General features: G+C 36.0%; 2 protein-coding genes across 2 annotated transcripts; both read right to left on the bottom strand.

Annotated features, from left to right (window-relative positions):
* Positions 1 to 239: 239 nt before the first annotated feature.
* On the bottom strand, positions 240 to 953 carry LOC116024156. Its single transcript, XM_031265056.1, has 2 exons — positions 578 to 953; positions 240 to 490 (listed from the first exon to the last, which is right to left on the bottom strand). The coding sequence occupies exons 1-2, from the start codon at positions 951 to 953 to the stop codon at positions 240 to 242; spliced, it is 627 nt and encodes a 208-aa protein (XP_031120916.1).
* A 4,135-nt stretch (positions 954 to 5,088) lies between these two features.
* Positions 5,089 to 7,851, bottom strand: LOC116026174 (serine/threonine-protein phosphatase PP1 isozyme 2-like). Its single transcript, XM_031267643.1, has 3 exons — positions 7,659 to 7,851; positions 5,893 to 6,452; positions 5,089 to 5,367 (listed from the first exon to the last, which is right to left on the bottom strand). Exons 1-3 carry the CDS (start codon positions 7,849 to 7,851, stop codon positions 5,212 to 5,214), a joined length of 909 nt encoding a protein of 302 aa, XP_031123503.1. The 3' UTR covers positions 5,089 to 5,211.
* Between the last annotated feature and the right edge of the window lie 5,662 nt (positions 7,852 to 13,513).

Genomic DNA, 13,513 nt, shown 5'->3' on the forward strand with positions numbered 1-13,513 from the left:
GGATTTCTAAAATTACAAATTGGCTCATCAAAACTATTACAATTTTATTCCTAACACATGTCTTCTGGCCCCTATGCGAACACTTCTTTAAAACGACGGATGACCTCCACTATTTAGGCATTTAGCGGGATCGATCACCACTTGGATATTATTGCCTTGAGGTCCTCCAAAGCTGGCCTTCCCAGTATGATGTTATGTGCACATGTAAGCCTTACCACGATGAACTCCATGTCCAGCTTCTAGACGTTGGGACTCGTGCCTATCTCTACTGGCAAGATCACGGATCCCTCGGTCTCTATTGAGTCCCCTGTAAATCCATAGAGTGGGGTTCGTACCTCTTTGAGCTGGCTCCTAGGTAGCCCCAATTTGGTGAAGGCGTTGTAGTACATCACGTTGGCTGAGCTCCCAGTGTCGACTAGTATGCGATGTACTATGGTATCATTGATGTCCATCTTGATCACCAACGCGTCTCGATGAGGTAATGGACCTTCTAGGAGGTCATCATCAAAGAAAGTGATAGCCTCTCGCTTCTACTTTTTTTTTTCTTAGAAGGCTTACCGCCTCCCCAACGTATAACTGGCGACTCCATTTCTTTCTTTCAGCCGGTGTGTCTCCTCCCGCGAGTCCCCCATAAATGAAATGTATCGTCTGCTTCTTGTGTTGCCTGGCTCCTCCGCTTCCTTTTCAACTTCATCTACCTCTGTTATTTGGTCATGCTCCCTTTTTCTAGCATTCGAGGTAGATGGTTCAGAGCCATCAACCTTCCTCCAAACATTGTTTGGTGGGTTGTGCGGCTGCTGTTGACCTGGTTGCTTGACAAATTGTTTAAAATAGCCTATCTGGATAAGTTCTTCAATTTGTCGCTTTAACACGTTCCACTCATCTGTGTCGTGGCCGACATACCTATGGAATCTGCAGTACTTGGTCTTGTCCACGTTTGGAGAAACTTTCATGCATTCTGGCAGAAAATTGCATGATTCCCATTTCCTCAGCTTGACTTAGAATCACGCTGACCGGATGAGTAAGCAGTGTCAAGTGTCATAGTGGGACGAGACGAGGCTGCTCGTGATCTCTCCCCTTCTTTGTAGATAACTAGTTTGAACGTGGTGCCTGGTTGGTCGGACCAACTTTATCAGGTCGCCCACCCCTACTGCCTTCCTCCTCATCCTTCTTATTTCGATCAGTCTCCTCTGCCTCAGCATAACGGTTGGTTGTCCTCATTAGCTCTTCATAGGAGCATGGATGGTGGGCGTTCAACTGCCTGTGAAAATCTCCTGACCTTAATGCTTGGATAAATATGAGGATCGCTATCCTAGAGTCAAAACCGTACACATTGTTGACCTCTTTCTTCCATTTGCTTAAGAAATTTCTTAAGTTTTCCCCTATATCCTATTTTACTCCGCAGAGATGTGAGCATGGTTTTTTGTGTTGTATATGTCCGGAGAAATAATTCAGGAAATTCTTGGATAGCTCTGCAAAGGTCTGGATCAAACCATCTGGGATTTGTATTGAACCAATCTTTCGACGTTCCGTCCAAAGTAGACAAGAATGCCCTGCACATTATGGCGTCGCTTGCCCCGATCATTACCATGGTTGCCTTGCACCTCGTCATATGGACATGCGGGTCAAAAGTCCCGGTGTAAGCTTTGATGGTGGGCAACCTAAAATCCCTTGGAAGGGGTTCATCCATTATACTCGGAGAAAATGGAGCGATTATCCTCACCTCAGGTTCTGGTGAGTGTTCTCTTGTCTCTACCATCTTTTCTAACTCTTCTATCTGCTTTTGGAGCTTCTCGACCATGTCTTCCTGCGGAGTTCTGTGTCTTGTGGATTGGCGCGGAGCCGGTCCATCGGACTCGCCCACCTTTTCCTTGGGTGGTCGCCTAGTTACTGCCTTACTTCCTTGCTAGCGCGGGCCTCTACTGGAGGACCCTTGTACTCCCAGCCGATCCAACACAGACTTAGAAGCAGTTGGTCGCTGCTCAAGGCCCCCTGGCTAAGGGCCGCCTTCTTCGTGCCTCTTTTCATCTCTTATACGGTGGGTCGCTCTCGGCTGTTGGGTTCTCTCTCTTCTTGGGGATTGCACCTCTATTTCTTGAGGGGGCGGTGGAGGGACCTGGCCTTGCATCCTGCTACTAGCTGGGCCAACGCCGTCGCCGCCTGTTGAATGACTTGCGTCATCGCTTGGAGGTCCACGGCCAGGACGGGAGCGGCGTTCGCTTGGAGAGAAGCGCGGCCTCCATCACGTACGATTGTTGTTGAGCTGGCTGCGAAGGTCACCCTCGCGGTGATCTTCCACATGATTACTATTAAGCTGTTCTCAAAGATCACTCGAGGCGTGGCCATTGTTCACCTGACTGGAACCATGTGAGTTACTAGATCCAGATCGTGCCATCGATTACTAATAAGCTAATGGTTTGTAATTTGTAAAGCTTGCCTGAGATTTGATCTCATCTCTCAATGAAAGCACCAATGACGGTAAGAATGTTATTGGAGTATATTTGTTTATTAATAAACACCAATGACGGTAAGAATGTTACCGGAGTATATTTTTGTATTAGTAAGTACAAAGATTCAGTACAATAGTTTGCATGTCCCTCCTCTACAACAGGGTTCCTCTTTATACATATGAGTGCAACAACTCTTTTGTGAATGTAACGGATGTTTAATGCCTATACTAAGTGCGAGTAATAAAGACAAGGAGCCGTTGAAGTAACTTCTCTTTAATGTGTCGTGCTTGTGTAACGGGTGGCCGTTTGACTTCCCCATGCCCGCTCGTCTACTGCAATTCGGATTGGTGCTGATTGTAGTTCCGAGTCGGGTGCTTACCCAATTACCCTGTCAGCCCTAATCAAATCCGTTGATACGAATGAGATTTTGTTTTGGTTCACGTTATCACGTACTGATGTCCATCTCCAGAATTTACTCCAATTATCCTGCGACTAGCAGCAACGAGTTATTCACAATAATCTCTTATGCAGTAACAAATAGGGGTGGGCACTTCAGGATTCGGTTCGGTTTTTTTCGGTTTTGGTTTCGGTATCGGTATTTCGGTATTACAAAAAATGATACCATTCGGTTTTATAATAAAGTTCGGTTTGGTTTCGGTTCGGTATGAAACGGTTCAGTTTCGGTTCGGGATTCGGTTCGGTTTAGGATGTTCAATTTTCAACATTTACTAATTTTTCAAGCGACACACTATCAAACAATACATATTCGCATAATCTAAATTATAAAATATAAATATTACATAACAACAAAACAATTCAAACACAAAATTAACATAGCAATCCAAATTGTAAAGAAATATCTTGTTGATAACAATTATTTACATAGCATTCCAGTAAACTTCAAATTGGAATTTGAATTCCAATTGGAATTTCGAAATTCCAGTTTCAATTATTAATAATTATTAGGGTTATTAATTATTATTAGGGTTATTAATTATTATTATTTATTTTATATATTAAAAAAAACCGAACGGTTTTCTATTCGGTTCGGTAAAAAATTGAACCGAACCGAACCGTTCGGTTTCTCTAAATTACGTACCGATCAGTTCTTTCAGTTTATACCGAACCAAACCGAACTACTTCGGTTCGGTTCGGTAAAACCAAACCGAAGTGCCCACCCCTAGTAACAAATGTTGTTATGGACAAATGGGACAATATCAAAATCTAATTCTTTTTTTTTTTTTGAAAACTATCAAAATCTACTTGTTATTTGTAAAAGGAATAAGGGTTCAAATTGGCCACTAAACGTAACCTGAAAGTGTAATTAGGCCACTGAACGAAGAAAAAAATTGCAATTAGGCCACTGAACACTCCAAATACATGCAATTTTAAAATATTTTTTTTAATAATACATTAAAAATAAAAATAAAAAATCTTACTTGTTTTTTAAAAAAAAATAATTAAAAATGAAAAAAAAATAAAAATACAATGTCTGCTTGTTTGTTTTTTTTTAAATTAAATTTTTAAAGTTTTTATTTATTTTATTTTTATATTTAAAGTTTAGTATTAAAAAAATATTTTAAAATGCCAACTCACGATCTATGTAAGCAGACAACCTGATGAAATGGAAGGTAACCCACTATCAAGTAAAATTGCATGCATTTGGAGTGTTCAATGGCGTAATTACACTTTCGTTTCGTTCAGTGGCCTAATTGTACTTTGAGATTACATTCAGTGGTCAATTTGAACTTTATTCCTTTGTAAAAATAAATTTTTATAGATATGGGTGAACATTAAAAAAAAAAATCAATAAGTATATTAGTATTTAGGAAAGTTTTGAAACATACCGTAATATTTGACATGAATAAATGAAAAGTTAATCTAGTGGTTTAGACGTGCAGAGAAAAAAAGTGAGTAGAGAAAGTTGAAAAGTTTGATGTTGGAGGGTTGCATCGAACTATTTATATTTGTAAAGAAAAAAGTTTACAGAAATCTTATTTTGATAGAACCTATAAAAGTTAATAAGTTTTTGAATATATACCAATAGATTTTTAAAAACTAGTCTGAATGGAATATCAGTATACTTACTCTTTACAAGTCGGAATCGGATACCGACAGACTTTTAAAAAGCTTTTAAAAGTTTAAATCAAATACCAACTTTTAAAGTTGTTAAAAGTCTTGAAAAAGTTTATAAAAGACTTGATTGAATACACCCTTTAAATTATGACTCGTCAAACTATATCCCAAACCCCATGAATTGAATCTGTCTTAGGCCCATGAAGAAGTAAATTGATCCAATCTAGCTTTGAGATTTAACATAAAATTGTAAACTTTTGCACACAAAGAGTTCAACTCAAACCTGTAATATTTGTGACAGAAAGCAACATCTACCCTGCTCCAAGCAAATCTTAAGTGAGGCTTTACATCCACTAGACTAGTATGGTAGGATCATGTTTCCGAAATTCTAACCACCACCAATAGTTGAAAATTTAAAAATAAAAAATTAACCATGGTGAGAAAATATCTTATTCACACCATATGATAACAATATTTACTCAAAGTGGTACAACCTCACAAAATTACAAGATATGATCTTGCAAAAAAAACTAGAGATTCCAAAGGTAAAGGAGGCAGGAGATGGAGATGTTGAACCTGGGCAATTGGAAGGGTAAAAAATTTCACAATCCAAAATACATGAGAGAATGTATGTAGTGTTCATTTGGAAGAAGAAGCCAATTGATTTGGAAACCAGGCGGGCCTTCTATCTGTTTGGCCTAAGAATTTGAAAGGAGCAAATTAGATCTTCATCAACACTCATCATTGCACCAGCATTATCAAATTCGCCACAGTAGTTGGGAGCAGAAAATATTGTTACTAGCTGCCTATCAGCAAAAAATTCATACCCATCTTCCACAACCTGGAGAAAAATAAAACGCCATTCAGATCAGTTTATAATTAATTACGAAAATAATGCGGAGACCAAGTCCATCAATTGGTGTTTAGAGGATTGTGAAGGGCCAAATCTAACACCCTGCCTAATGTGGTGGCGATATAAGGAAATAAAATTGTGCTTTCTTCTATAACTTTTGGGGCAGTGATAATCACTTAATCCTAAAAAATGGTACCAACCCTTCTGAACTACTCCCTCCGTCCCATTTTATGTGTTGGGTTCGATTAATGAGACTTAATTAGGTGAAGTTATTTAATTACAATTTAATTTTTTATAATATTAAGTTTTGAATTAGTATGTAAAAAAAGAAAAAAAAAATTACTCTCGACCTCTCTTAAGGGGCAAGAGTGCATGGCAACTCAAGCCAATCAAACTAGTTAGAGAATATAACTTTTGATGTAAATGATAAGTGTTTTATCCTAACAGAGCCGCACAGTAGAAAGGACAAATAAAAAGAAGTACCAAAACAAGTTGATCTGATCTCTTAATTACCTGGTGTGCACGACACACAAGGTCCATATCATGGCGCATCAAGAATTCTGCAACCTTATCAGGACCAAAAGTGTATGAAACCCCCCTATCATTCATTCCCCAACCTCTAACTTCCCTACTAGGATCCGACCAAAGCAAATCAGAAAGCAAACCGGAGTCTGGAACATCTGTGGGACGAGGTAACTTCCTAATCTGATCTAAATTTCCCAGGTCCGGGGAAAGACCACCATGCATACACAGTATCTTGTCGTCTATGAGAGCAGCCACGGGGAGACAATTGAAGCAATCAGTAAAAGTTTTCCACAGCTTCACGTTAAACCTGCTCTTACATTCATCGTAGAACCCATATATCCGGTTGATGGAACCACACTCATGGTTCCCTCTTAGAAGGAAAAAGTTTTCTGGGTATTTGATCTTGTATGCAAGTAAAAGGCATATTGTTTCCAAACTCTGCTTGCCCCGGTCCACATAGTCCCCTAAAAACAAATAATTGGCCTCGGGAGGGAACCCTCCATACCCAAAAAGCCTCAACAGATCTCCGTATTGCCCATGAATATCACCTGCAAATAAATCATAAGCAAATTTTGAGCACTAAACCACTATACTTGCACGCGCCCGTACTTACGTACATATATATATATATGACAATGGGTCGGGTGGATTGAGAAGGGTTTCATCTACCACTAGACTCACTTTATGGCCCTGGTAAATAATTAGTCTATCAGCCAATTTTAGCTTATTTGACCACTATTAGTTGTTTGATTAATAAGCTTTTGTAACTCTAAAATGTTAAAATTCAAAAGGCTACTCAAAGCAGCCTTGTCAATTAGCTTTTTGAGAAAATAAATTATACCAAACAGCTATCAGCTAACAGCTAATCTATCAAACAACTTTCTACAATCAGCTAATATTATCAACAAATCATATCTTCTAACCCAAACAGCCAACACAATCAACTAACAGTCATTTACCAAACAAGGCCTATACCTTTATTCATTTATTTCGACCCGCAACTGGTGCACTTTTTTAAAACCCACTCTACCTCAAAGGATGCAAGTACCTACTCTAGTCTTATTATTTTATTAAAAAAATTTCAAATAATAATAATAAGATTTAAGTTATTTACAAATAATAAAATTCTCTATTATACTAAAATAAAGGAGGTGTTTGACAAATAGCGATTAGTTGATAACTGATTATGTTAGTGGGTTTGACTAGCTAATAGCGGGCTATAGAAACATGTTTGGTAAATTAACTGTTAGCGATTACATGCAAAATTATCTTTAAGGGTATAATTTATTTTCTCAAAAAAATTACTTTGAGCATCTTTTTGAATTTTAGCATTTTGGAGCAAACAAAAAGCCGATTAACCAGACACTCGCTCTTTAACCAAGTCAAGGAGCTGATTATAGTCAAACAAATGAAAATTGGCTGATAAACTAACTATATTACCAAATTATTAATTGGTCAAAATATTTAAATGTAATAACTAAATGATTAATACTACATTGTAGTACTCTAAATATTTTTCAAATAAATTATTGGTTTAGAAAAAAATAGTAAACAGCAATTATAAAAAACATTTAGAATTAACTATATAGTAGTGTAATAATTATTTTGCATGGTGGGAGAGATAGGATTTTATGTGAATTTTGTATATAAAACTCATATCTATCCCGATCTAGTGTGGGTTTAATTTCTTAAGATTAATTCCCGACCCATTATCCACTATCATCCAAAAAAAACCTCAATTCTGTAGATATTACCGCAGATCTTGATGGGAGCTTCGAGCTCGAGAAGATTGGGCTGGTGAAGGAAGATTTGTCTGGAAGCGGTGCAGAGAGAGCGAATCTCATGTTCAGAGAGGTGGACATGCCTTGCATTCCTGCCGTTCCTCAACCGCGAGATTATATCATCCAGAACGTCAGGCTGTATCGCCGCCTGCCCATTTTGACCCATTAACCACAAAGCCCAGCCTCAAGATTGTTAGTTCGTTGATCCAATTCTAGCTTGTACGCAACTAGCGAGCAGAAAGGGAGGATATGAAGAGGGTGTGAGTGTATATATATACAAGTAGGGGCAGTAGGGCTTCACCCCAATGGGAAATTACTAGGAAGCTAGAAATAGGATAATGACGATCATGCAGAGGATGGCTGAAACTCCGATAATGTGGCGGAAATCACTATATATATAGTATATATCGTCTTGTCGGAATATATTTTTGTGAATTGTATGTGAGGGGTTTTTGGTTTACGTTGGGATCATGGATAGATGAAGTCTGAATAGATTATGTGAGCATAAATATAATTCTTCTGTTTGGCAGAGCTTATTTAGGTGCTTATAACTTATTTTAAACTATTAATAAGCTATAAGCTTTGTTTGATAATGTTCCTAAAATAAGCTACTAGCTTAAAATAAGAGCTTATTTTTGAACACTACATAAGGTAGCGTTTCAAAATAATCTAGTAGCTTTCTAACTTTTGTTCCATCTTTAACCTTATTATTTTAAAGAATTGACTATCATTTACATTTCCCAATTAAAACCTTTTTAGCTAAATCTTTTGACTTTTTTTCTTCAATATGTTTAGTTATAATTTTAATTTGACATTTTTGTTTGAACATTGATTTTTGTATGAATTAATCTTATGAATTATAAACATTTTGTTTTACTTTATATGTTTTCAAATATATGCTCTTACTTTATATTTTATTAAAATATATTGGTTTCACTATTTTATTTTTAAATATATAAACAAACCTATTTAAATTTAAACTATTTAAATTGTATAAAGATGTCCTTTTTAGTCTTTTTACATTTATCAGCTTATCAAAAAGCTAATTTTACCAAACACTTTTAAGCATAACAGCTAGCTTAATAGTTCTTCAGATTTCAGTTTCGAGCTTATAGCTTTTCAGTTTTCAGCTACTTTTCAACTTTCAACTAGGTTTGCCAAACATAACCAATATGTGCAGTCCAATTATCAGCTTAGGCTTTTAGTTGAGATGGAGCACATGCTTCAATTTGGTATAAAAAAGAGACTTCCGCGTACCAACTTAGAATTTGTTTTATTTTTGTTGAATGTATAATAGGAAAAATGTTCAAATTAGCCATTAAATTACGGTAAAAGTACAATTAGGCCATCTAATTCAAAAAAGTGTAATTTAGTCTCTAAACTATCTAAAATTATGTAATTCAATTCGACTAATTTGACATATTCATCATGTCATCACTGACATGGTGGCATCCTATAAAAAATTATTATTTTTTAATTTATTTTAATAATTTTAAACAAAATGAATTTAAAATTTATATAAAAAAAACAATTAAAAAAAAAACACCCTCTGCCAGTCTTCATCATTAAAATAAGTTTCAATATAATGCATTTTTAATAGAATGGTCACCACGTTAGTGATGACCTGAGGAACATGTTAAATTTGATCAAATTGCATAATTTTGAATCGTTTACTGACTTTATTATACTTTTTTTAATTGAATGATTCAATTACACTTTTGTGTATAGTTGATGGTTAATTTAAATATTTTTCCAAAAATTATTAGTACAAATAATGTGGACCGGCAAGACAAGCTAGCATTTGGTGAGCCTAAAAATATTTGCCTGCCTGCCTCAGTTCCCCACCCACTCCCCCAACTTTGGGAATTGGCTTGACAAGTTAAAAAAATTTTAATTAAAAATTTTCAAAAAGTCAATAATTGAAAACTAAAGTAGTCTAGATGATTTAAATAAATATTAATATAAAATTTTAAATTTAGTATTGAGTCTAGATAATCTAAAACGAAATTAACACAAGCTTTAAAAACTCCAAGTAATAAAATTCAAATAAAATTAATTTTTATAATAATAATAATAATAATAATAATAATAATAATAATAATAATATTATTATTATTATTATTATTATTATAACCCAATGGGGTAGCTCAAGTGACAAATGAGTTCTCTTTGTGGGGGAGAATTTCGGGAGAGCCCGGGTTCGATTTCCATAAGTGACAATTCCCCTTGGGCCAGACCGTTAAATAGACGGAGAAAGACCCGTAGTATTGTGTGGCTGCTTGTTAATGAGCTTATAAATAATCTCTTAACGGCTTTTTTGTTTCTCGTTTGGCATTAATTTATAAGATGGGTTCTGTGTATTTTGTGCATTTTGTTGTGACATTATGTATATTCTAGTATATAATTCTGTACATTATTGATTTTCAATACCATACCTCATGGAACATAAGAGATAATACTTAGGCTTATATTTTGTGTATCCTTTTCATTGATTCTGTGGATTCTAGTATGTAATTCTGTTCATTATTGATTTTCAATATCATACCTCATGAAACAGCAAAGATAATAGTTAGGCTAATAATTATATGTATTCTATTCATAAATTCTGTATATTCTGGTATATAATTTTGTACATTATAGATTTCGAGTATCATACCTTATGAAATAGTAACGCTAATACTTAAGCTATTGATTATGTGTATTCTATTGAATGATATGTGTACTCTTTTATATACTTCTATACATTAATGATCTAATTTTTTATACTTAATGTTATTGCGATATTGAAAACCAATAATGCACAGAATTATGGTATTGAAATTACTAATATACAGAATTGTAAAATAGAATACACATAAACACTCAATATAATACACAGAATTACACATAAGAATACACAGAATTATACATAATGGGAACTGGACGGAGGGAACGGTGTCCGTCGCGCATCAACACCCCACTAACTTAGTTAAACGACGTCATTTCGGACTAGGGTCCACAGTGCCTGCCTCATCACCAAGAAGAAATGTAATACTTACATTGAAAATTTCAATACTAAATCAAGAATAAAATGTATTACTTATATGGGAAAATATAATACTTTTTGAAGAAAATTTTACTTTTATGGCTCGTTTGGTTCGTGGTGGAAAATATTTTTGGGAAAGTGGAATTGAAATTTCATGAAAAAGTAATTACTAGGAAGATGAATTTCATTGTTTGGTTGTTGGAAAAAAATTACTAAGAATATTGATTTTGTTGTTTGGTTGAATTTAGAATTGTAAAGAATAATGAATATAAAGACCTATATGCCCTTACAAATTAATAAAAGTAATAATAATTAAGAAAAAACTTAAAGATCTTGTGGTCAAGCAACATAATTGTGGTCCTTTTAAGTGAGAGGTTATAGGTTTGATCCCTAGTGGGGGTGTAGGCTTTTTGTTTGTGCTCCAATGAAAAATGAATCCCATGAACTAGACACCAAAAAACAACATTTTCCATTTAAAAGTATTACATTAAGGGTGTGTTTGAAAAGTAGGAAAATGACTTCTGGGAAATGAGTCATTTCTCGGAAAATGAGTTCATTTTCGGTGTTTGGATGTACTCTGGAAAACTGTCTGTGTGTGTTTGGTTCATTTTCCGAAAAATGAGTAGAAATGTATAATTATATATTTTTATTATTTTATTTAAAATATAAAAATATATAAACTAATAATATTTATTAGAAATTAGAAATAAATTTTTTTTACAAAAAAAAAAAAAAAAACGTTGCACGAAGCCATTTTTCGTTTCCGGAAAATGACTTCCGATTTTTTTCTCCAGAAGTCATTTTCCGTACGAAAAATGTTTTCCGTTGACCACATTTTCCGGATGTTGCCAAACACCAAAAACCCGGAAAATGATTTCCGGAAATCATTTTCCGGGTTACCAAACACACCTTAAGTAACAAACACTTGCCAACATTACTTATAAGGGAAACTGTAATACTTTTGATGAAAAAAAAATAATACTTTTACATCAAAATGTAAAAGTAGTTTTTCCTTATAAGTAACAAACACTTATTAGTTTTTCCTAGAGCCGTCCTGACGGGCTTAGCCCGCCGGGTTAGCCCGTCCCGCCTTGCGAAAAGGGCGGGGCGGGCTTTGATATTTTGAGTCCGTATTTGGCGGGCTTTTTAGCCCGCCCCNGATTGCACTAAAACTTCCCTTTTTAGTACAATATCGAGCGCTTGAGCTTTGATCACGAAGCCCGCCTCAAGCCTCAGGTTTTTCGCCCCGCTTCTTGTTACTCCACCTATCGAGCACTTGAGCTTTGATCACCAAGCCCGCCTCAAGCCTCAGGATCTTCACAAGACAGCTCCCAGGTTACTCCGCCTCTCCTCAGGTTTTTCTCCCCGCTTCCAGTTACTCCACCTCTCGAGCACTTGAGCTTTGATCACCAAGCCCGCCTCAAGCCTCAGGATCTTCACTAGACAGCTGCCAGGTTACTCCGCCTCTTCTTGCTTAATCCAAAGCAAGGACCTTTGGTTGTCACAGTTGAGTGTAACAAGCTCCAATCTGACCAAAAGCTATCGTTGAATCAACTTCGATGTAGAGCAGCTTCGGTCACCTTCTAGATGTATAGCAGTTTAAGCTTTGTAACTCTCTCAAACACTAAGATGTGTTTTTCTCGTTGTTTTGAATATCAGGATGATATTCCAAGTTGAGCACTTGCACTTTTGAACGTTTTAATCAGACACCTCTTAAGATTTTCGAATGAACCAACCTTTTTCAGAACTTGTGTCTTCACGTCCTTTTTATATGAGAGTTGAGGAATAATTCCGTTGGAGAGAAAATTATTTCGTTTGAAATCTGTCTCCCATGCTGTGTANTTTAATCAGACACCTCTTAAGATTTTCGAATGAACCAACCTTTTTCAAAACTTGTGTCTTCACGTCATTTTTATATGAGAGTTGAGGAATAATTCCGTTGGAGAGAAAATTATTTCGTTTGAAATCTGTCTCCCATGCTGTGTATGGGACTTGCATCTTTTCAGCATTCTTCATGGAGTGGTGGTCTTGTAACTTGAACCTTTTGTTTGGTAGTGAATATTCCATAATCCACTTTCTTGAGTCCATGCTCCACTTGTTACTTTTGATAAAAGTTACTCTTTTTATATTCCCATTGATCCTCGTTTTAGGGAATAAGACCGACTTTGGATTAGTGCACCTTCTATCCGTTTGTTGTGGAATTCTGATGTGGCATCCACTTCTGGCACCTCCTTAATATTTTATCTCCATGATATTCTTCTTCTCCAAACTTTATTCATGCTTCCTGACCGTCATTCAGCCTTTTGGAGAAATGTCAGTTTATCGAGACCAAGATTGATGTCTCGATTGTTTGATGTCTTGATCCCCATGTATCGAGAGATCTATCTCTCGAACTCTGCTTATGTCTCGAACTGGATCGTTGTATCGAGAGATCCAATCTCTCGAACTCTGCTTATGTCTCGAGACTTAGTTGATGTCTCGCAGACCCTTATTCCTCTAGTGTTGTCCCGTGCCTTCTTCTGATCTGTCTATAANCTGCTTATGTCTCGAACTGGATCGTTGTATCGAGAGATCCTACCTCTCGAACTCTGCTTATGTCTCGAGACTTAGTTGATGTCTCGCAGACCCTTATTCCTCTAGTGTTGTCCCGTGCCTTCTTCTGATCTGTCTATAAGATTACAACACGAGACTTCTAAGATGTTCACACAAGTTTACCTTAAGCTTAAATATTTTCCGAGTTGAGCTCAAGTTACCCGGTTGTATTTTCGCTCTTAGTTTACTTGTCGAACTTACATATAATTTC

The sequence above is a fragment of the Ipomoea triloba genome, chromosome 7, assembly GCF_003576645.1.
Source record: "Ipomoea triloba cultivar NCNSP0323 chromosome 7, ASM357664v1".
NCBI classification, from domain to species: Eukaryota; Viridiplantae; Streptophyta; class Magnoliopsida; order Solanales; family Convolvulaceae; genus Ipomoea; species Ipomoea triloba.

Bases quoted from the DNA above. Each gene is read 5' to 3' on its own strand.
- LOC116024156 (XM_031265056.1), bottom strand. From the start codon at position 953: ATGAAAGTTTCTCCAAACGTGGACAAGACCAAGTACTGCAGATTCCAT. The intron at 491-577 runs GTTATACGTTGG...ATGACCTCCTAG, and splicing joins AGAAAGAAATGGAGTCGCCA to AAGGTCCATTACCTCATCGA.
- LOC116026174 (XM_031267643.1), bottom strand. From the start codon at position 7,851: ATGGGTCAAAATGGGCAGGCGGCGATACAGCCTGACGTTCTGGATGAT. The intron at 6,453-7,658 runs GTAATATCTACA...ATTTATTTGCAG, and splicing joins AGCTCCCATCAAGATCTGCG to GTGATATTCATGGGCAATAC. The intron at 5,368-5,892 runs GTAATTAAGAGA...ATTTTTCTCCAG, and splicing joins TTGTGTGTCGTGCACACCAG to GTTGTGGAAGATGGGTATGA.